A 21,405-nucleotide genomic window follows, 5' to 3' on the forward strand; every position below is an offset into this window, starting at 1 on the left:
GATTGGACGTCGATCTGGAATCGTCCTTCTCTCTATCTCTCTCTGGTAACGGGCTTCGATTGGAACTTCGATCTGGAAACGTCCTTCGGGCTTTGGGCAGTGGTTGGCTTTGGTGTCGTCTTTGGCGCTGGCTGGCTGGCTTCACCGGATGATGGCGATGCATCGTTGCAGGCGTCAGGGAAGAAGTCGACGGACTCCCTTCTCTATCTCCTTTAGCCACCCATTATTATGTAGTCCACGTTTGACAAAAACAAAGCACCGCTTAATGCTTCACCAAATAAGGCGCACACTGGTAACTCTCTATCTGCAATTTGCTCACGGTACGTAAGAAAACAAAGTCCATGGAGACAAAAGAATAGTCACGCGAGAGTGTAGCGTGGAGATACTCTCTCTATGAAATCCGGGTAAAAACTGTGTCTGGACTCGTAGTACTCTCGATTTATATCGCTTTCGAATTTGTCCGTTGAAAAGCACGCTAAAGTGGCTTGGCTTGGGTTTCCGAAGAGATGGACATGACCTCTGTCCATTGTCTTGAAACGTGGTCACCAGGCACATCCTCGATTCTTGCAGGCTTGGGCTACAGCTGATTTTCCTGGTCATCTGTGAAAAATGGGTTTGCCCACCTGCTGCGACTCCTAGCCCGATCCCGACGAAAATAATCCTTCATTTTCTCCGTGACGCCCCATGTTGGTGCAAATATGTCATGTTCTAGGCTGCAATGACAGTTTGGCTGTCACTCAGGAAAAATCCGTCTCCCAACTCCCGACATCTGGCTCGGATACAAATTTATCCACAAAATAAATCACACCTCACACTTTTATATTTGAACATAAAATGAATCAATAAACAAAAAATAATTTATATCGAACTGCGTTTCACATGTCACTGGATACCGTGACAATCTTACAAAGTACAATAATTCATAAACGTAAAATTTGCAGAAAAAAATACCACAGGGAACTAAAGGAACCATTACATGTACAGATTTCTTTATTACAAGTGAAAAGTGCACTTCTACACTACATTTGCATTCAACTTCATTACACTTCAAATTTCAACTGGTGCCAAATGCATTCCTTGCTGTGTTTAGATTTGTTGAAGTCAGTGTTATTCAAACTTAGCTTAAACTGACCCTTGACAGAATCAGGATTTATCTGTGTTCTGTTTTGTTTCTTCATTAGAAAAAAAAGAATGATTCATTGATTTGCTTTATTTTACTTCACTTTTCTGGCACTTTTGACTAATCGCAAGTATGAGAATGACACACATGGATAGCACACAACCCAAGTCCCTCTCAGCCCAGATGCCAGAGCCTCTTTAGTCTGCAAAATGCAGTTCAGGGTGCACTATCTGGTCCAATACAAAAAAAAGAACTTAATGGGCCTGTTTAGCAATATCCTATGCTTCCTAGGCTAAAAGGAAAGCAAACTGTGAAAAATGAACACTGGAATCTGTACACATGTCTAGATTTCATAGGATTTCATTTACTAGGTGTAGCAATTTTTCAAGTTTATCAAGAAAATTCACACACAAATCCCATTTTAATTTCCTGCGCCTATAATTCAGAAATAGCTCTTCAGTAACGGTTCCAATTGTTTTATGATTTTTTTTTCAAATTCTCCTAGCAGGAAGACTATTTATCGTAGAATTTTGGCAATCATTGTCACATGAACATTCCTTAAAGTAATGAGCACTGTTTGGATTTTAAAAAAAAGCTATTTATGTTGAAATAAATAACTTCTAAATTACCATGGAAGCCTCCTATGGACAATGTAATTTCCGTTGACAAGTGACTAAGTATCGTACACTAGTGTGAATTAATGTAGAAGTAAATCGGAACCTTAGTATAATGCATTTAGGGACTTTATTTTAATTCTAAGAGAACCAAACCTGGTCTGCCTAACCTAACTATGAAAGCATATATTGAACAAAATCTTAAGTAATCGCTAAAACTCCACAGTATGTGTTAACAGACATAAATCGAAATCGAACCATGTTAAAATTGCATTCGTGGCATGATGAAATCCCAATAAAACACAAGGAACTTGGGCCAGCTCTTCTCCATCAGAGCTATTTATCTGTCTAGTGACACGTTTGTGGGGTCTAATTATACAAAACATGCCTTCATCATTTAATTGCATAATCAAAATTCCTGACAGTTCCAGTCTTTCCACATACTTTTAAAAATACTTTTGCATTATTTTAAGATAATAATGCATATGTGCTTAGTAGTAAATTAATTAAGGTTCAACCATTTTGCAAATAAAAAATGTACATCTCGAACAAAACATATTAAATTTCCTTAAGTTTTCCTGGTTTTTGTGTGTATTTACAAAATTCCATGACTTTTTCCATGTCAGTTGAAAATCTATGGATAAATTGATTAAAAGACAGCTATTGTAATATTTCGATGTGTCTTGAATAAATTAAAAATTATGCTTACCTCTTAAACCCATGTATTTCTTCTGCTCCTCAAGAAGTTTATCCTGAAGCGAGAACTCAGCACTGAAATTGTCCGTAACTTTCACAACACTCACGTCGCTCACTACACTATCAAGCCTTTCAGCGATGTTTCTGAAATTTTCACTGTTACTTTTCCCAACCTCTCTGCTAGTCCTACCAATTTCGCTCAGAAAAAGCTGACTTCCTGCTTCGTTAAAGTCTCCGTAAGTCCCAGCGAACGGAACACTCTTCGAGTTAACCAAGATCATATCTTGTTCCGTCCTGTTAACATTGAAATCACCAACTTTTATGGACGTCACATTATCACTGTCACGAAACACTAGCTGGTCCATTTCCGTTCCCTGTACGGAAGGTTCCTTGTCATGAGTCTGGAGGTCAACTTGTTGCATCTCTTTCAACGCAGCAGCTATCTCGTTTCTTACTTCTTCGTTTACCATCTTCATTATGGCATCCTCTTCTAACACACTACAGTCTTCATAAATAGGCTGCAAAGAAGTACTTAATGCTTTATGACTATCTGCCATGCTATTATTCACAGGCACCACAATTTCTTTGACTATTTCAGATGAAGAGTTCCGCTCAGCATTATCAGATGAAGCCTCATCTTTCGTATCATGATTCACCTGAGAATGTGATCGTTCGTTTTCTTGTTGAAGAGATTTGTCAAAGGAACTACGCAGAGAAGGAGAACTCAGCTCGAGTTCTTCAACTTCTTTCAGAATCTCTTCAATGTTTCTCTCTTTGGTAACAACTGAAACAAAAGAATACAGTATTATTCTCATTAGGAGTAATACTAACAAATGAAAATTATATTAAATGATATTAAAAAAAAGGAAATAAAAAGCAGACTTAATTCAGGAAATCCTTGTTACTTTTCACTTCATAAACTTTTATCTTCTCGTATAATATACACAAAACTAAAAGTTAAAATATACACAGTAATTTTGCCTGCATGGACGTAAAACTTGGTCCCTTACATTAAAAGAGGTACATAAATTGATGAAGAAGTTCTCTTGGGATATCAGCCAGGTGATTTCCAGATAGGCTTCCGAGAGCTAAAAGTTGGGGTATGGTTTTATGGTTTCAACTTTTCTCTGCACTTCAATCCCTGAAGATGAGAGTGACATTAGCTCTCGGAAGCCTATCCGGAAATCACCTGGCTGATATCCCGAGAGAACTTCTTCGTCAGTCGCTGCCAGGAAAGCTTCAAGAATTACTTAGGTACATAAATTATATTCATAATGTGCATTCATGTCCAAATATTATTAAAATAATTAATTCAAGAGAACTTAGGTGGGCAGGCCGTGGGGCACAAATGGGAGAGGAAAGAAGAGTTTACAGGATTCTTGTTGGGAAACCTGATGGTAAGAGACCTGTAGGAAGGCCAAGACGAAGATGGAGGGATAACGTTAAGGATCGGTAAGGATAAAAAAGATTGGATTGATCTTGCCCAGGATAAGGACAGATGAAAGGCTTGTGTTGCTGCAGCCATAAACCTTCGGGTTTAAGAAGACTAGTTAGTTAGTACTATTCTCATGAACAACTTTGTCTCAAATGAATAATTTAACCCGGAACCTTGGATGTGAGGTAGATTCTACCCCAGTCTTTTTCATTTTCTACATTAATTCAAAGAAAAGGCACCGAGTACCTTCCTGTCAGTAGATTATTGACTGTTACACATGACAGTCATGTTCTTGGAAGTTGGTAACCATGATCTAACCTTCTGTAATTTCACTGGGTAGAATATACCCCATGTCCAAGGTTACGTTATTGTTTTTGTACTTCGTTTTCCATGCACTACTGAGCTTTTCACTTGTTAATTCATAAGTAATTAATTTAGCAAACTGATACACATCAGGAAAACTTATAATTTAATTAAGTCACTGGCAAAACAGTTAACAGAACCACATATGACCAGAAGTATGTTAAATAACAGAGATGTGTTATATGCACCCTACCTGAATGTGGAGACTGAAAAGAAAAGTATATTTGCCACAACTGCTAAAATTCAATCTAAACATTTGGTACCTTTTTAGTAACAATGGTGTTTGTCTTTATGCTAATAGGGACATCACTGTTTACCTTCCAATGCTCTGATGTTAATTTTTGTTCATTATTATCTTATGTGTTTATTAACATAGTGTAAAACAGTGTTCAGCAATTTCCTAAAGTACAAATTTGTTGGTAGTAAAGGTTCTTTCCACGAAAATAATTATCATTATGCTTTTAATGATGAAATACTATCATGTATGCTTACAAAATTAATTTGATTCGCACATTCCACATAGAATGGAAAATTGCACCTGGTTTTAGAATGGGGCAGAAAATACCTCATATCCAAGATAGCATGACAAAAAAAAGATATGTCCCAAGTTACGGGTTAAAATCACAAACGTTACATCAAAAATAAGTGATGATTTCATCACTATTTCACACATGAATGTAGATGTCACATTCTGTGAGAATGAGAGGTATCACGACACTCTGTACAGCATGTAATACAGAGCATTTAAAACGTTTAGCAACCTTACCTTTATTTGCAAATTATGTAAAAACTTGGAGAGATATTCACACCAGATTCTGCATTAAGAAGCCTTTTTAAAAGCTCTTCATAGACAGTTCAGTCCACACAGGAAAGTAGTGATGTTTTTTCAGAGTGCCAATTTAGAAAGAAAAAAAAATATTACAGGGTTATATATTGAAGTGACTGGTGCCACGCTAATCACCAGTTGTCACCAATACGCGTCACATGCAGCACTTAATGATATTTGAAGTAGTGATCTCAGTTAGCAACACTGGCATTGAATAACCTACCACATGAAAAATCATCAATAAAAATACAGAAAGTTCAAAATTCATGCACCATATTCAGAAATTATGAAAACACTCTCCATGTGCTTCGGAAGCACAGAATTCTCTGTGGTATTATGGAGGAAATTGCAACACCCCAAACTACCTGTTTTCAAAATTAAATGTCACAAGTGAAAACTCGCTCACACTCAACAAGAAATGTTCCAGATTATGTTTGCCTCATTGCATAACTTCAGTTTACCAGTTGACATTCAGTTAGACAGCACCATAGGTCTGCAATGCACTTCTGAATACAGCAAAAATTTGAATATTTTATGCAACGCTCTTAATCGCTGACCAACAATCACAAAGGAAGATAAATCCACATATGAATAACCAAAAATCCCCATATCACTCTTAACAGTTGTAATGATGCGATCATTACTTGATCCTTTTTATTTTATATGTTTAATTAATTAATTTAACTGAATCGGTCAGGTTTTAGTGTCATGTGTTTTGGTAATGTTGCGTATGTCTATGTATTCCTGTCCGCCTGTATTCTTGGCTGTTGGGGTAGGTAGATGTGTTGCTGGACAGCCGACCAGCGGAAAGTTTCGAGTAACGGTTAGGTGATTAGCGGGGCCTATATAAAGGAAGGGAAGGGAGCAGTCTGCCTCAGATGTTTGGTGTAATACAGTGAGGTAAAGAAGTGTCTTCTCTCTATGGGAAGAAAGGGAGAATTTTCTTGATACTATGAATCGGCGGGGACTCTAACTTACTTTCTTTCTTTTAATGCACACACTTAATCTTTTCCACATTAATTCAATAGTACATCTCATGTGGGAAACCGGGTACACATACCTTCAGCCACCTTTTTTGGTACTGAAGGTTATATTTATATATATTTTTTTTACCTGTGAAGTCAGTGACTACACGACTCTACACACACTCTCTTCAAGAAGGGGGAACAGGGCACATTAAAATGAGGATTTTGTTAATAACGGCCAAGTCTTAACTCCTTCTGTAAATAAAATATGGATAAACCTACATATATCAAAAGGGAAATGGGCGTTATGTAATGATTCGAAGAATACCTGTCTATTGCCAATAGTTATATCCACACAACTTCAGATACTGCATGTTTTGAACCTAGGGACAAGGTTTTAAAATGTATAGGTGTGTATGTTGAAGGCGGAGTTGTGAATCGCTTAAAAAACACAATTTATACCTATACACTGTACTCAATGTAAGTACTGTACTTATATTCTCTAATTTAGTGCAGTTTTGTTTATATTGCTTCTATAATTCGTATCACTTTATTCTATTGTATTTTATTATTCTATATGTTTTTTTGTTAATTTATACTTTTGAGGGTTCTGTAGTAGACCAGCAACAGTTGGATTTCTCCCAGCAATCAAGTCAATTCAACCTTTCCACGGTATTAGTCTCAATGCTTTTTCAGTGTAAATTTGAAATTATGTACTGCTCATAAATACAAATTTAATATCCTGGAAACTAAGAATGGTAGAGTTACAAATAAACTCCAGTAAATGTTTAACGGTAAGCATAATTTCCATTCGTCAGTCTTAGTATAATAGTATAAAGCAGTGGTTCTCAACCTTTGAGAGTCCACGGCCTGGTAAATTTGTTTTTTGAGTCGATTCCAACAGTTGTACCCCTGAAATTTAATACAAATAAATAATTCATAATTGGGAAAAGAGAGATGCGGTAGTATATAAATACGGAGAAACGAGTACTCACTTTTATCCGCGAAGCTGTTTTTTTCTTTTTCTGTGCAGCACAGTACAGCAAGTTCCAACGAGGATGGTGGCAGTGGCCACTAAAATTAAACGAAAAAGAAAAAAACAGCTTCACGGATAAAAACGAGTACTAGTTTCTCCGAATTTATAAATATATAAATTAGGGAATAATTATAGAGAGCACTAGTTTGTTTATGTCTAGGATTGTTGACAAATATGAAATTTTTGGTTCAAATTAATTTGGTAATTTTCATTGGCATGTTCAATTTCGGACACCAAAAAATTCCAATTAATCAGAATATATCCACTTCAATATGTTTGTTAGTAAAATTGCTGTGTAAACTAAACTGAGCATGGTACCCATATGTCAACCTACAAATTTGGAGGCGGGAAGCAATGTTGTTTGATCCATCACTCCCACTGTCGTGAAAGCATTTCCTCGAAACTCGAACAAAAGGCCAATGTTTCAGGTGGTTACAAGCTTTGGCTGCAATTTGCAAACTTCAGAAGAACCTCCCGGCCTGGTGGTTGAAAACACTGATATAAAGCTAGGGTATACTACCTTTGGTTATCAATTGAATTGGGTCGTCATTCTCCACCTCATCTATCTTAGTAGGCTGTCTGGAATCCACCTCCTCGGACAATGATGCAGAGCTCTGAAGGTCTTCCAGCATTCGGATCCTTTGCATGATTTTGTCGACACTGGAAGCAGTTGAAGTATTGGCTGAAAGTATAACACATGATCTGACTTAAGTGACCAATACAAATTCACGCTGTTGATAAATTTGCATTTTAAAAGTAAAACTTAGATGTTGAAGTTTAAGTCCTATTTATGCACAGATCGGCTAGACCTACAATTTAAAAAATCATTGTGTGCCACTATTGAACCCAGAATCCCTTGATTACAAGACAACAACATTACCACTATGCCAACGAGGAGGTCCCCAAAACTGGGATTTTTATTATTTATTTGAAAACTAATATTTTAATGGAGACAAGATGTTCCATATGTTTTAATTTTGTACTAAAAAATCGATATGAATGCACTGCAAAAAGATGAATATCAAAAGATTTTTTGATTGATTGATTTGGTGTTTTAAGTCCACTTTATGGACAGTAAGGCTAATCGGGACTGGCCCTACAGTTTAAAGTAGGATCCGAACCACTATGTGCCTCCATCGGGTATCGAACCCGGGACCCCTTGATTACAAGGCAACGATGCTACCACTGCACCATCGGGGAGGCAAGTCCCTCAAACAATAATGTTTAAATTCTTCTTCATTTATGGAAAGCTAGTGCTCAAGTAACTCCTTCATAAGCTGACTACTTTATCAATACAATAATAGAACTATTAGGTTAGGATAAGTGATAGAAAGATCATTAACTGAACTGAAAAAATCTGTCATGTCACTAGAAAGTTGTAATGTATCATGCATGCATTACTGAAAATTAAAAAGACATGGATCGCAGTCATGAGTAAAAAAATACTGACTTTACTGACCACTGTTTGAAAAGAAACTGACAAATTACAGACTAGTATGAAAAACTGACTTTTACAGACAATTTTTTACCCCTGTAATAATAAATATCATTATGCTTTTGGTATAATTTTTACAGTCCATCTGAAAGTGTATATGCATTGCACATTGCTGGCTTATATCAGACATTGAAAATTAAACAAGAACTACAAACCATTTAGTATCTTTCAATGTCAAGCTTCTGATTAAATGAATTTGAATTTATAACCGTATAAACTACTTGTGTCTGGAGGGTTCAATACTGTTCAATTTATTTTAAAACAATGTCAGTAATTTCAAATATTCTATCATCTTGATAAAAACAATGTCAGTAATTTCAAATATTCTATCATCTTGATTAAAATTTATTTGATTTATTTTACTTCACCCTTCTGCCACTTTTGACTAATCTCGAAGATGAGGATGAGTGATGATATGACAAAGGGACACTCACAGAGAACACACATGCCCAGGCTAGGATTCGAACCCGGGACGTCTGGAATCATAGTACGGTGTGCTAATCGTTCTGCCACGGAGGTAGACATTAAAATTTATTCAAGGGCATGCAAAAACACTTATTGGAACTCCTCACAGCAACTGATCCCAACACAGTACCAATTAATCCATCATATCCCTACGTAAAAGTGAATCAGGGTACAAGCAGATAAATGTTCAAAATAAAAAGCAACCATGGACTGTCGAACATACCAGTGTTGGTGTCATCATGTTCAAAGTCATCCTCGAAGTAAGTATCCAAATTAGATTCCGTGTGCTCGTCAGCTTTGTCCTTTCCAGCATGTTCGGAGAGTTCAGATTTAATTTGGTCATCTGTGTCTACAGGGCTTTCCAAATTCTGATCCTCAGGCACCTACAATTACAATCATCAAACAGGGTGAGTAAAAAATCTCAAAAATTGTGCATCTTTATCTGCTTGATCATTAGAGCAGGTTGTCTACAATTGTTGTCATGAAATGAAAAGTGAGATACTTATTTCTTGATGTAACGTTTCAGGAGAACACATGCTCCCTTCATCAGACATTTATTCTTGTTTGATTAATATTACAATTATAACACGGAAGTAATTTCCCCACATATAGCACCGTGCCATGAAGGCACATTATGGGGATAGGGCCATGTTGGAGGTGATGTGATCAGCATCATGCTCGAGCCACCTCCCCCCCCCCACATACCCATTGATTTGAGGCTGGGTGAGCCGCAGAGTCACTTTACGCAGGGTCAAAAATAAAAAGCAGTTATACAATGAATCTTGCCAATAATCTTACATTGCTGAAACATAACAATTGTGAAACAAGCCTTTTTTATATAAATAAGTCGTATAGTGCTGCAGCCCAACATTGGTGCCTTGGCTTACCTACCGGCTGTCAGTCTCCCTTACACACTTTCTTTGTCACCTCTTTCAGCGTGGAGATCTTCAACCAATGTTGGGATAGATGTGTATCCCCAGCCGTTGCATGTCTGCACGACCGACTTTCGCTCACTCACTCGAAGCTCCTCAATTTCCTCCCGATGGTAGGTTGCCACTGGCCCTATACACAGGCCGAAAATTCCCGGAGACTGAACCCAGGATCAAACCCATGCCGTCCCACAGTCACCATCCAAAGCAAGGTGCCTAAGACTGCACGGCCACGGAGGAGGACTTTTTTTTATAAATATTATTATTATTTTACATGAAGATGTTATCAAATTTTAATCATGGATCCTTAATATCATAAGGCAATTCAAAATCATCCATCTCCCTATGAAGATTCTTGATCTCTTCTGTTGGTTTCAACAATGTAAGATTATTGGCAAGATTCATGGTATAACTGCTTCTTTTTTATTTTTGTTAAATTTACTACATTGATATAACTGTAATATTAATCAAACTAAGTATGAATGTCTGATGAAGAGAGCGTGTGTTCTCCTGAAACGTTACAACAAAAATTGTGTTTACATGCTTGTAAGAACAGTAAACTACAACAATGCAATCAATACATACATGCAAGATAAAATAGTCTTATTTATTTTCGTAAACATAAAATGTGAGTTCAAACTTTATTATGTTATCTCAATCAGTTTTTAAATTCAAATACTTCGCAGTAATATTAAGAAATGAAAACAATATTAAAAAGGAAATTAAAAGCAGCAAGTCATGCATGTTACTTTTCTATTCATAAAGTTTTCTCTCGTCCGACATCAAAAGAACCTAAATGTTCAAGACTGTAATTGTGGATCTAAAATGAGGTCCCTTGCATCTCAAGGTACAGGTAATATATGGTAAAGTTCCCCATGCACTTTGCACCCTGCCATGAAGGCATATACAGCGGTAGGACCCCACACAAACTTGGTCATTGTTGAAGAGGATGTGATACTTTTATTTCACGATATACAAAAAAGCACTTTATAATTACTCCACCTACTTCTCCAAGAGCATCTTCGTGATAATCGGGTTTCCTGGCTTCGGAAAGCAATGAAGATTCCTTATCCTCTGAATGTTCCACTTCGGCATGTGAAGAGGGCTGGGTGACATCTTTCTCCTTCTCATCATCAATTGCAAAGTGAACACTTGGCTGCTTGGCTCCAGTGTCTTTCTTAAACCAACTGCTAAAGTCCTCTTTATCGGAATTCTTTCTTGAACCTTGCAAGGTAGCATCTTTAAGCCACCAAAAATTATTCCCTGCATGTCGTCGATCCTTTTTATCTTGGACTGAGATGCTTGGCTCAGCACTCGATACATCTGTTGATAGTGGCTGTGGGGAAAGAAATCATTAAAAAATCAGGTATTGTAAATTACTGACTTAACATAAAAAAAACTACCAAATACTGACTGACTACTGATAAATTTTAGTTCTAGCCTATTAATAAATTAGCTTAAGTGAAACAAACTTCATTAAAAAAAAAATGTTACTTGACACCCAAAATTCCCATAACCAATTATGATGCATCTTTTTATTGAACACAATATAATATTTTTATGAAGGTAGAAATCATTACACAATCAGAACCATTACCATTCTAATGTGACACATGTGGACTCCCTCCATTCTTTTAGCACTGTGCTTTTAATGTAGTTCAGCCATGGCACACAAGAGACCTATTTTTAAAATATTTATTTTCCTTTTTTTTTTTTTTTTTTTTTTGCAAGGGACAACTATTGGTCTCATTTATTGGTATATAGGGACGATGCAGAAAGTAGTTCGAACCATTGCAATGTATTTAAGGCTACACTTACTCCATAATTTCTTGGAAAGTTGGCCTTGCTGGTCGGTAGAATGTACTTCAAGTTCTTAGCTAGTAAACAATATGCAAAGCTAAATATTTAACAACTTCTACTTACAATCCTACCTAGAGGTGTGGAGATCATTAACCAGGAATGGGGTGACGTGTGGTCAGCACATCAAACCCCCAGCTGTTATAGGAGACCGGGTTACGCTACTCACTCGTAGCTCCCCAATTTCCACACGATGGTGGGTTTCCACCGGTCCTATACACAGGCCAAGAACTCATGCCGACCAACAGTCAGAGCCCAAAGCACAGTGCCTTAGACCGCACGGCCACGCTCTTAACCTGAATGTTACGTGAAATAATCCCATGTACATTAGTATTTGATATACAAATTGTAAGATTTTTTGAATCATTTACTTAGCATTACTGTCAGCAAAAGTGGCAAAGAAAATGTTTCCATCTAAAATGGGTCTTACGGCAGCTCTCAAATTAATGAAGCTGTGTGTATTCGAATGTTGTTATGTTCAGCTTTTCTTCAAAAGAAATTACGGTAACAGTTTCATGCATCGGAGACACATTTCTTCATTTTTACTAACAAAAGTATTTACGGAAACTTGTATCTGGAGACTACGAAATGCTGCAGGAACTTCACCGTGGAATGATGCAGAACAAGAAATAATCACTTTGATGTAATGATCCTGCCTTTTGTGTAAAGCGACATTATGCCGTTGTTTCCATTATGTACCTGCAGATGGCGCGAGCGTCGAAAGTCACGCGGTCTCGCCAGTGGAAAAAGGGTTTCCAAACACACCCTTTTCTTACGAGAAGATGCTAGGATGGTAAGTTAATCTTTCAATTTTTACTATGTTAACCTAACCTGCCTAACTGTGCATGTTTCGTGACTTGAAAGTGTAATTTAAGAAACCCAATAATTCGTGGAACATAGCCATTTTCTTGCATAATAGAGTTGGAAACACTGATATTCGAAAACAAAAGAAGCTATATCATTCACAAAGCAAGTGATATCGCACAGTGACGTGCGTTCGGTATCACTTAGAAAAATGGCTTATTTTAGTAGAAAAAGTGTTTGTTTTCGTGTAAAAAGTATAATGGCTCCTTGAACTATGTTCCGCAATACACAATTGGTAAGTACGAACCATGCGAAACACAAAATATCCGATTTTAATGTGTCTCCGATCCATGAAACTGGTAATGGAATTACTGCTTTACAAATGATTGATTGATTTAGTTTATTTTACTTTGCGTTTTGTGCCTCTTGGCTAATTTGCGAAGATGGGGACGAGTGATGAAATGATGAAATTGATGAATGGACATTCACAAACAAAGAAGCCCAAGCGGGATTCGAACCTGGGACCCTTGGCGTTGCAGTTCTTTACAAATGAAACTGGGCAAATAAAACCAAGGACGAGTTTATCATTCTTGTACCTTAAGGTGCAAATTTCAACTACCTAATTGTGAATAACATGTACCAGGTTGTCCCAGAAGTCCTGCACCATCAGCACACTGAGCTCCAAGAGGTGAAGTTTGCAAGGGTAGGTGGCACCACCAGTGAAAGGCTGTTGGCAGGCATAGAGGACAGGTTCGTAGGATCAAGTGAAGGCACGCACAGCATGTGTAGCGAGTGTTCCCGTGAAGTTAAAGTGGGCACTATGAGTGAGGACCAAATTGCATTTCGTGCAGTGCTACTTTTTTTCTGGAAAATAAGGACTAACAGCAAAAGCGGCAGCGAAGGAGAACGAACGAGTGGTGTGGAGAATGAACGAGTGGTGAATCGATCGACAGCTTCCCGTTGATTTAAAAAATTCACTTCAGGTGATCTACGCCTCGCGGACAAGGCCCGCACGGGGTGACCTCCGATGGACATTATTGAGTCTCTGCAGGATGCTGTGAATGATACACCACAATCCAGCACACGTGTGTTAGCAAGACTGGTTGGGGCATCCAAATCGCAGTAAACCGTCGCTTGTATGACATGGATTACACCAATAAACAGCCCCGACAAAGTTCGCACGAGCTGACAGAGGTGCAGGCCCAGTGCAGAGTTGCAATTTGCCAGACATTGCTACAAAACCCCCGCATGATCTTCGTTTTTGGAGGAGAATTATGACAGGAGACTAGAAGTGGGTGTTTCTGAAAACCCTGATACACGTAAACAGTGGGTGAAAAGAAGACAGGAGGCCCTCGCCCATGTGAAACAGGACAGATTTGGGAAAAAGCTGAGTGTGTGGTGGAATATTGATGGGATTGTCCATTATGAGTTTGTTCCAGAAGGTCATGCTGTAACAGGTGAATTGTATTCTGTTACGCCGAGTGTACGCCATTCTGAATGGGAAATACCCGGCATTAACGAGGAGGAAGAGGTTACTGCTGCAAAATGACAATGCTCCCAGTCACCGGTCTCGAAGAGTGACCAACACACTAAGTGAGCTTCACAGATTTGAGTTGTTACCTCATCCCGCCTATAGTCTGGAAGTTACACCATCGGATTACGGTTTGTTTCACTCTCTCTCACATTTCCTGTGTGGTTGCACTTCAATTCATATGATGAGGTAAATTCTGCCTGTCGTGAGTTTTTCAATTCTAAACCTGCCACCTGGTATCGCCACCAGATTGAGCTGTTGTCGCAGAGATGGGTGAAGGTAATTGAACATGGAGGCCTGTAGTTTGCTGAATAAAGTCTCTCTTTGTTTCTGATATTCTGAGTTTCATTTTCGCCCTTGTATGGTGCAGGACTTCTGGGACAGCCTGGTAACAGTGCTTTTTCAAAAATCGTAACAAAGTAAAAAGATAATACGAGTAAAAGGTTTCAAAAATATCGAGAGTAGACGGATATATCTTGCTGCCGAACAGCGACCCCTATCTCTTTCAAAACACCTAGTAACACCTTGAACTTAATTGTAACATTTACCCCACATCTCATAAGTTAAGTATATTGGTGTATCCTATATTGATTATAATTTTACATGTTGTTTTTGAAAGCCTAGTCTTTCCATATTGTTCCAAGCTCACCTGATTCAAAAATTCCTCAAACTTCTCGTCAAGACTGCTGCTACTGCTAGACATTTTGCCTCTGCAACTTATTAGATCTTCGTTCGAGTGTAATTTTACAGATGGCACTTCTCTGTTAAACATCGCACTAAATCCATCATCCTTCTTCAAATCTTAAACTAAAGATACATTCCATATTTTGTCGCAAACTGCTGTCAAACATCCCACTTTCCAAATTCCAATTTCGATCTTTTTTCGTCACAGTGTAAAGCACTTTCTTCGCTTCTTCCTTTACATACATTATAATGATATAGTTCATGCTTTAGGCACTAGATGGCAACAATGAACATTGTAAGTAAAGTGCATGTATTGCCCTCTGTGAGAGAAACATTGAACTTTTACGATGAATTCTGCTTCCTAAAGGTGGTATTTGGGGGGGGGGAGGGGTAAAAGTCAAGACTAAGATCGACCACAAGGAAAAAAACCTTGGGACGACAAGTCCCCGCGCAGCTTTCCCTTCTTCCCTCCACCTCGGGCCGCAAGGAAGCATGGTCCATTCTCCCCCTCCCCCTACTCGCGGGGGTACGGTGTACAGGACTCGCGGGTCTGCGCAGGTTGTTTTGCTCGTGGTTCCACTCACTAGTAGTCTTGGGTAAAAGTCTATATTCCTTGGGAAAGATAGAGGAAACATGGGGATGCCCAAGATTTTCAAAAGGGGACCCTAAAGTGAAGGTGAGGTATGCCTCCATCCCATGGCTCTACTACAGCCCGTAAGGGCCTTGACCTGACCTGTCGGGCAGTCTCCCTCCCACAATCCTGCCTAGAGGAGTGGAGATGGGGTGACGTGGGGTCAGCACGCCGAACCCTCAGGTTAATAGTTCGAACAAAATAATAATTATTATAAAGGAATACACTTGGGAAAATACTTCTACGCCTAATGAGTGTACACCTGACGCAAATGTTTTAGTTGGTAGAGCAGCCTCAGGCTGAACCTTGCTCTGTAACAAATAAAAATACTTTTCTATTCTATTTTCTTTAAATTTCTTTTCTTTTCTTTTTAGGCTTCAAGATCGTCATAGATTCAAATACATAATTTTCATAATGTGTTGTAATTATAACACAAACTAGATCAAGGACAATAGTAAAAGGGGAAATTATAGCCACGATGTTTAATGGTAACACGATTAAGCCTTGTTTCCGTGACAGAAAAAAATACTCAATATGCTGACCAAGGCAGCCTATCTTTCAGTAAACATAACACTTAACAACGTGATGTTTGAACCCTCTATCAAGTTCTTCCTCAGACTTGAAACAGCCTAATGGGGGGGGGGGGGGTTGAAACATCACATTGTTAAGTGATTTGTTTACAGAAATGTAGACTGACTTGGTCAGCGTATTTAGTGTTTCTTCTGCCAAGATGTTTATATTGTTAACCTCTCACAAAAATGTAATTATCAAAATTTGGATTAAGTAATAGAATGTGAAAACACACCTTCTGCATTTCACTTTCTAGTTTTCGAGCAAATTTTTCCCTAGGTTATTTTGCTGAAATTTATAGCACAAATGTAAAATTTTTGCTTTTTTCTATAGTCGAAATAAGCAACGTTGATTTTCGAGGGCCAACCCCTCCCCTTATAACGAAGTACTCCATTCAGTGAAATATATTGGCGTTATATAAATATATAAACATTGTGGAATATCTTATGGCTCTTGTTACGCCTTAACATATCCTAAAAATTTCCAACATTTTCGACTCTGGAAAATCCACCATTTTGAAAATCTTCAGCCAGATGGTATTTTATGCATGGATTTAATTTTATGATCAGAACCGTAAGCATAGACTTGATATAGACCCAATATCAGCACTTTTACCCGAGGTACAACCATTCTCTCGTAATTTCAGAATAAAACCAAACTTTTCGTTTAAGATTATATTTTTTTTATAGAAACGAAATATGGATAAACGTTCAAACAAAAGTTATTGGAAATTTGATATTATGTTCTAATACTGAAAATTATCGATAGTAAATTTCGCTTGTTGGGAACGTACCCCCCCCCTTTCAATTGGAACACTGCGCTATAACATTGAAGTTCGTGAGAGTAGATCTACGAAAAGCCAAATGAAAAACGCTTCACCTTTGCATAAATCACTCAGAATAGAATATCCTGCAGCATTATATTGTCAACAACTATAATTCATAAACAATTAACGCCAACAAACATACTTTGAGTCATACCAACACCTTGCACGATACACACAGAGACCGTCATAACAATGCAGAACACATGTTCAACTGCTCCAGTGCTACAACTTAACTGTTAACAATAAGAAGCACCAGTTACCCGTTGAACCATATGCATATGACTAACCTCACATCTTCTGTACACATGATACTCACAATGCTGTGCAAACTGCATCTTAATTTATTGCCATACGTAATATATGTATTTTGTGGGGGAATTTTCTATGCATTTTCACACAACTGTACAAATACAAGGTTCTGCTTTCGTTTCCTATATAAAACCACACTTTCAGCAGATACTCCAAGTTGAAGGAAGAGCTCGAACTTGAAACTTCAAAATGAGGCCAAGAATTGTGATTGCTTTAGGAGTTCTCCTGTCGGTGGTAAGTAACTTTGGAAGTAACTCCTTACTTTAAAAAAATACTTACTTCGATACTCATGGTCAGTGATGAGCCGTACAAGTAACGTCTACAAGCGTTGTCTACACTTATAGTTTGCTTAGCGTACATAGACAATATAAACGACAATATCCCCCCCCCCTACCACACAGAAGACTAACCAAGTCGAAAATTAAATAAGAAAAATACTTAATTTCTTTAGCATGACAGCTGTTTCTATGCAAATGTTAGTGATATTAGCTACACATAAGCCGGATAAAGAAACACGCCTTTCTTTATCTGTTCATACAATAATAACAATAGGTCCCGGGTTCGATACCCGGTGGAGTCACATAGTGGTTCGGATCCTACCTTAAACTGTAGGTTCAGTCCCGATTTCTTACTGTGCACAAAGTGAACTTAAAACATCAACTCAAACAAACAAACAAATAAATATCATTATTATTATTTTAATCTTATTAATCTATTGATTGTAAGCGTTATTATTGTTATTATTACATTATTATTTTTACATGTGTCCCGTGTTCGAATCTCAGCCTGGGTATGGGTTTTCTTGTGAGTGTCCCTCCAACAATTTCATCATATCGTCACTCATTCTCATCTTCGCGATTAGCCAAAACAGCAGAAAAGCGAAGCTAAATAAACCAAATTAATCAATCAAAAGATAGGGTGACCACTGATCATAAATATTCACCCCTTAAATTTCTGATGGTAATCTGATCCATCCACATTCATTACAATGCAGCTCCATTGAATAAATAAAACCATTATACAGGTACAAAATATACTTCAATCTTGGTAACGCAAACCAAATTTAGTTTGATAAACTATTAATTAAATGTTCATCAATCCTCGATCTTTTGTTTAGTGAGACCTACTTAATTGAAGTTGTGCTGTGTCCTTTCAGGTTCAGGTTACATTATCCGCTGTGCTACTACCACCGGAGGCCAGGCAAGCAACATTTCCTGCACCTCCTCAGTATCCAATCTGGTTCCCAGCGACTGATGACGATGTCAGCAACGACTTTGATGATGAGAATCAAGTCCAAATAGACGATGAGGATGATGACGACGATGACGATGACGATGATGATGACGACGATGATGACGATGAAGACGACGATGATGATGACGACGACGATGATTATGACGACGACGATGATTATGTCGACGACGATGATGATAATGAATTACCTACTTTCCAGGAACAACCAACCCAAAGTCCACCAGCGCCTACAGCAGCGGCTCCACCAGCGGCTCCACCAGCGGCTCCACCAGCGGCTCCACCAGCGGCTCCACCAGCGAGACCACCAGTGCGTCCACCACCACCATTCTTTCAACTACCATCGGGTCGACGACCAGGTAGAAAGTAAATAAGTTTCCAGAAACTTCCTTCTGTCGTTTCATAGTGTACGACAAATATGTATACACAAATAAAAGCATAATTGAAAAATATGCATGGTATTTCCTTTTGTAATTCCAAGCAGGGCGTGACGAAGCAGCCTCCCTAATGCATAAGCGCAAAAATGTAACCACTGAAGAAAAAATGGGACAAGTTGCATGCAATTTACATGTGAGAAAAGACAGTAATGACCAGGTCTAATACTTTTGGGGGGTACAATTCTACACATTTAAATGGGTTAGGTTAGATTATATAATGAGAACGATCGACCGAGGGATAGAAAGAGAAAGAGAGAGGAGAGGAAACAAGTAAGAAAGAAGGAAACAGAACCAGAATGACGAAAATGTACTAAATTTGAGGCAAATAGAGAACCACAGGCAGAGAATAAGACAAACAATTCTCAGTGCAATGAGAGACAGACATAGACAGAGAGTAGAGAGAGGGGGTGAAGAAAGAAATACAGGAAATAGGTAAAGAGCGAAGTAAAGAAGCAGCGGAAGAATTTGAGGGGAATATATAAGTGCAGAAAAATATAGACAAACATACATGGGGAGACGGGGAACATAGCAAGCAACAGGTGAAGAAGAAATAGCTAGAATGAGCTGCAGCCCCTCCCGAAATTTTCGAAAAATAAATTTTTTCAACTGAAAGCAATAAAGAACTCGGGAAAACCAAATTGATAAATGCAAACTCCCCTTAAATGAACCCCCTGATTACGAATTTTGTCTCAGAAGAACTTTCAAAGCAAAGAATGAAAATAGAAATTATGAAATATTTTACTGTGTATTCTACCCTTTCAATACCAGCCCCATCCGAAATAAAATCCTGCGTACACCAGTAAGGGGGAAAGAAATATTTTAGGTGGTCTTGGTCTTTGGTAGTTATGAAGGACTATATTAGGGGTCCAGGAGTCCTGACCCCCCCAGGCCCGTAGCTAGGCAGGGGCAGGGGGCTCATCCCCCCTGGAACTGCCGTCAGCCCCTTTGACATTAGGTAAAACTATTTTGTGTAATTTGCTTGCAGTGAAAAGTGAAAATGTAGACAGAAGATATTATTTTTTGCTCACAACTTTGGGGAAGGATGAATTAAAGGAGCATGAACAGCAGCTATTACATTCGTTCATCTTATTTATAAGAAGAAGTCTCAAGTAGTGGCAAGTATTTAGGAGATTCTCTTCTCTAGACTTCAGGAAGTTTCTTCACAGGGGAGCTTCTTTAACTGTACCTTCGGGGTGTGAGGGGTAACCTTCCACGTTATATACAATGGATTGCTTTTTGCAGACTAACGAGGCTCAGGCGACTGACCCTGTGGCCAGTATAATTCTGTGTGTTGTCCTTATGTGTGTTGAGTGACCCTTTACAGCCTCAGCTTTTTGCCGGTCAGAATATTTTAAGATTTTAGTTATGCGACACAATAGTTTTGTGGTAAGGGGCTGGATCCCGCATAACGTGACGGGTGCAAAATAGCCTAAGTGCTAGTGTTGCCCACGAGACGAGACAGGCTTTTCAAAATTCGAGACGAGACGAGACAGCTCGTGAAAGTCTCGTCTCGTCTCGAAAGTCTCGAAAAAAATATAAACAAAATAACTAATCAATTGCAAATATTTGGGCCTCCCCGTGGCGCAGTGGTACCGTCGTCGCCTTGTAATCAAGGGGTCCCGTGTTCGATACCCGGTGGAGGCACGTAGTGGCTCGAATCCCACTTTAAACTGTAGGTACAGTCCCGACTAGCCTTCCTGTGGCTTAAAGTGGACTTAAAACAGCAAATCAGCAGAAAATATTTATTTTTTCGGAATAAAGCATTTCCTTTGGAAACCCAAATCAGCTTCTATTAGCCTACATGAAAAAAAGATCTGTAATATCCCCCCTCGAAAAATCCTAATTCGTCACACGTTGTCCGAAACGAATTTGCCAGACTTTAGCCTCGTATCCCAGCTATCTTAACTTGCAAAATTCCTACCCTAAGAATTCTCTTCCATTCATCCTTGCGCAAAACGATCTGGAGGTAGTCACTGCCATTGTTTAGTACGGCCCTGTTCCAGCCATACTGGCGAAAATCGTCATAAAATTTCTCACCCAAACAGACCCTTCTTTCATTTGCGACCCTCTTCTCAAAATCCACAGCAGCCTCGAGTGCTGGTTGCAAACTTCAAAGATTTCGCACTAAAAACCTAGGTAAAGGTAAATTTCTAAGTGTATAGAGCACAGTGCATTTACGGGATGTGGGGGAAAGGTCATTTTGGAGGCGAAGTGATCAGCACCACACTCCGGCCGCTTTTGCTGTCCAGGATTGCCCCCATGCACCCATTGATATGAGGCTGGGAGCCCCGGAGCTGCTTTATGCTGGGACCATCCGACATTTATTCACCCACTCTGGGAATCGAACCCGGGTCTCCCGCCTGGCAGTCAGACTCCCTAACGACTACACCATCGCGGCACTAAAAACCTAGTAAAAAGCTTAGATACTCTACTTTGACGTAAAGAAAATAAAATTGCCTGAAGTCATAGAAGTAATAAGCGACTTGCGACAGCAACAAGTCTAGCATGGAAATGAACCCTCAGTAATAAATGCATCCTTCCGATCGGAAGCGACTCGACCG

General features: G+C 38.7%; 2 protein-coding genes across 4 annotated transcripts in view; one reads left to right on the forward strand and one right to left on the reverse strand.

Moving 5' to 3' along the window:
- The window catches only part of LOC145997383 (centrosomal protein of 162 kDa-like), a 52,100-nt gene extending 37,058 nt beyond the window's left edge, over window positions 1–15,042 (reverse strand). For all 3 annotated transcript variants that reach the window (XM_083134367.1, XM_083134366.1, XM_083134368.1), the window contains exons 1-5: window positions 14,786–15,042; window positions 10,951–11,280; window positions 9,239–9,398; window positions 7,576–7,737; window positions 2,444–3,214 (exon numbers count right to left, since the gene is read on the reverse strand). In XM_083134367.1, coding sequence (XP_082990493.1) covers window positions 2,444–3,214; window positions 7,576–7,737; window positions 9,239–9,398; window positions 10,951–11,280; window positions 14,786–14,908 — 1,546 coding nt within the window. In that variant the 5' untranslated portion in view covers window positions 14,909–15,042. The remainder of the gene's footprint in view (window positions 1–2,443; window positions 3,215–7,575; window positions 7,738–9,238; window positions 9,399–10,950; window positions 11,281–14,785) is intronic.
- A 2,257-nt stretch (window positions 15,043–17,299) lies between these two features.
- LOC145997004 (uncharacterized) lies at window positions 17,300–18,839 on the forward strand. The gene is made up of 2 exons (XM_083133619.1): window positions 17,300–17,390; window positions 18,313–18,839. The coding sequence occupies exons 1-2, from the start codon at window positions 17,346–17,348 to the stop codon at window positions 18,775–18,777; spliced, it is 510 nt and encodes a 169-aa protein (XP_082989745.1). The 5' UTR covers window positions 17,300–17,345; the 3' UTR covers window positions 18,778–18,839.
- Window positions 18,840–21,405: the final 2,566 nt, after the last annotated feature.

Source organism: Lepisma saccharinum, chromosome 13 (assembly GCF_977018435.1).
Source record: "Lepisma saccharinum chromosome 13, izLepSacc3.1, whole genome shotgun sequence".
Lineage (NCBI taxonomy): Eukaryota > Metazoa > Arthropoda > Insecta > Zygentoma > Lepismatidae > Lepisma > Lepisma saccharinum.

Excerpts from the sequence above, each read along its gene's own strand:
- LOC145997004 (XM_083133619.1), top strand. The coding sequence starts at position 17,346 with ATGAGGCCAAGAATTGTGATTGCTTTAGGAGTTCTCCTGTCGGTG. Across the intron at positions 17,391-18,312 it reads TAGGAGTTCTCCTGTCGGTG|GTTCAGGTTACATTATCCGC; the intron begins GTAAGTAACTTT and ends GTGTCCTTTCAG.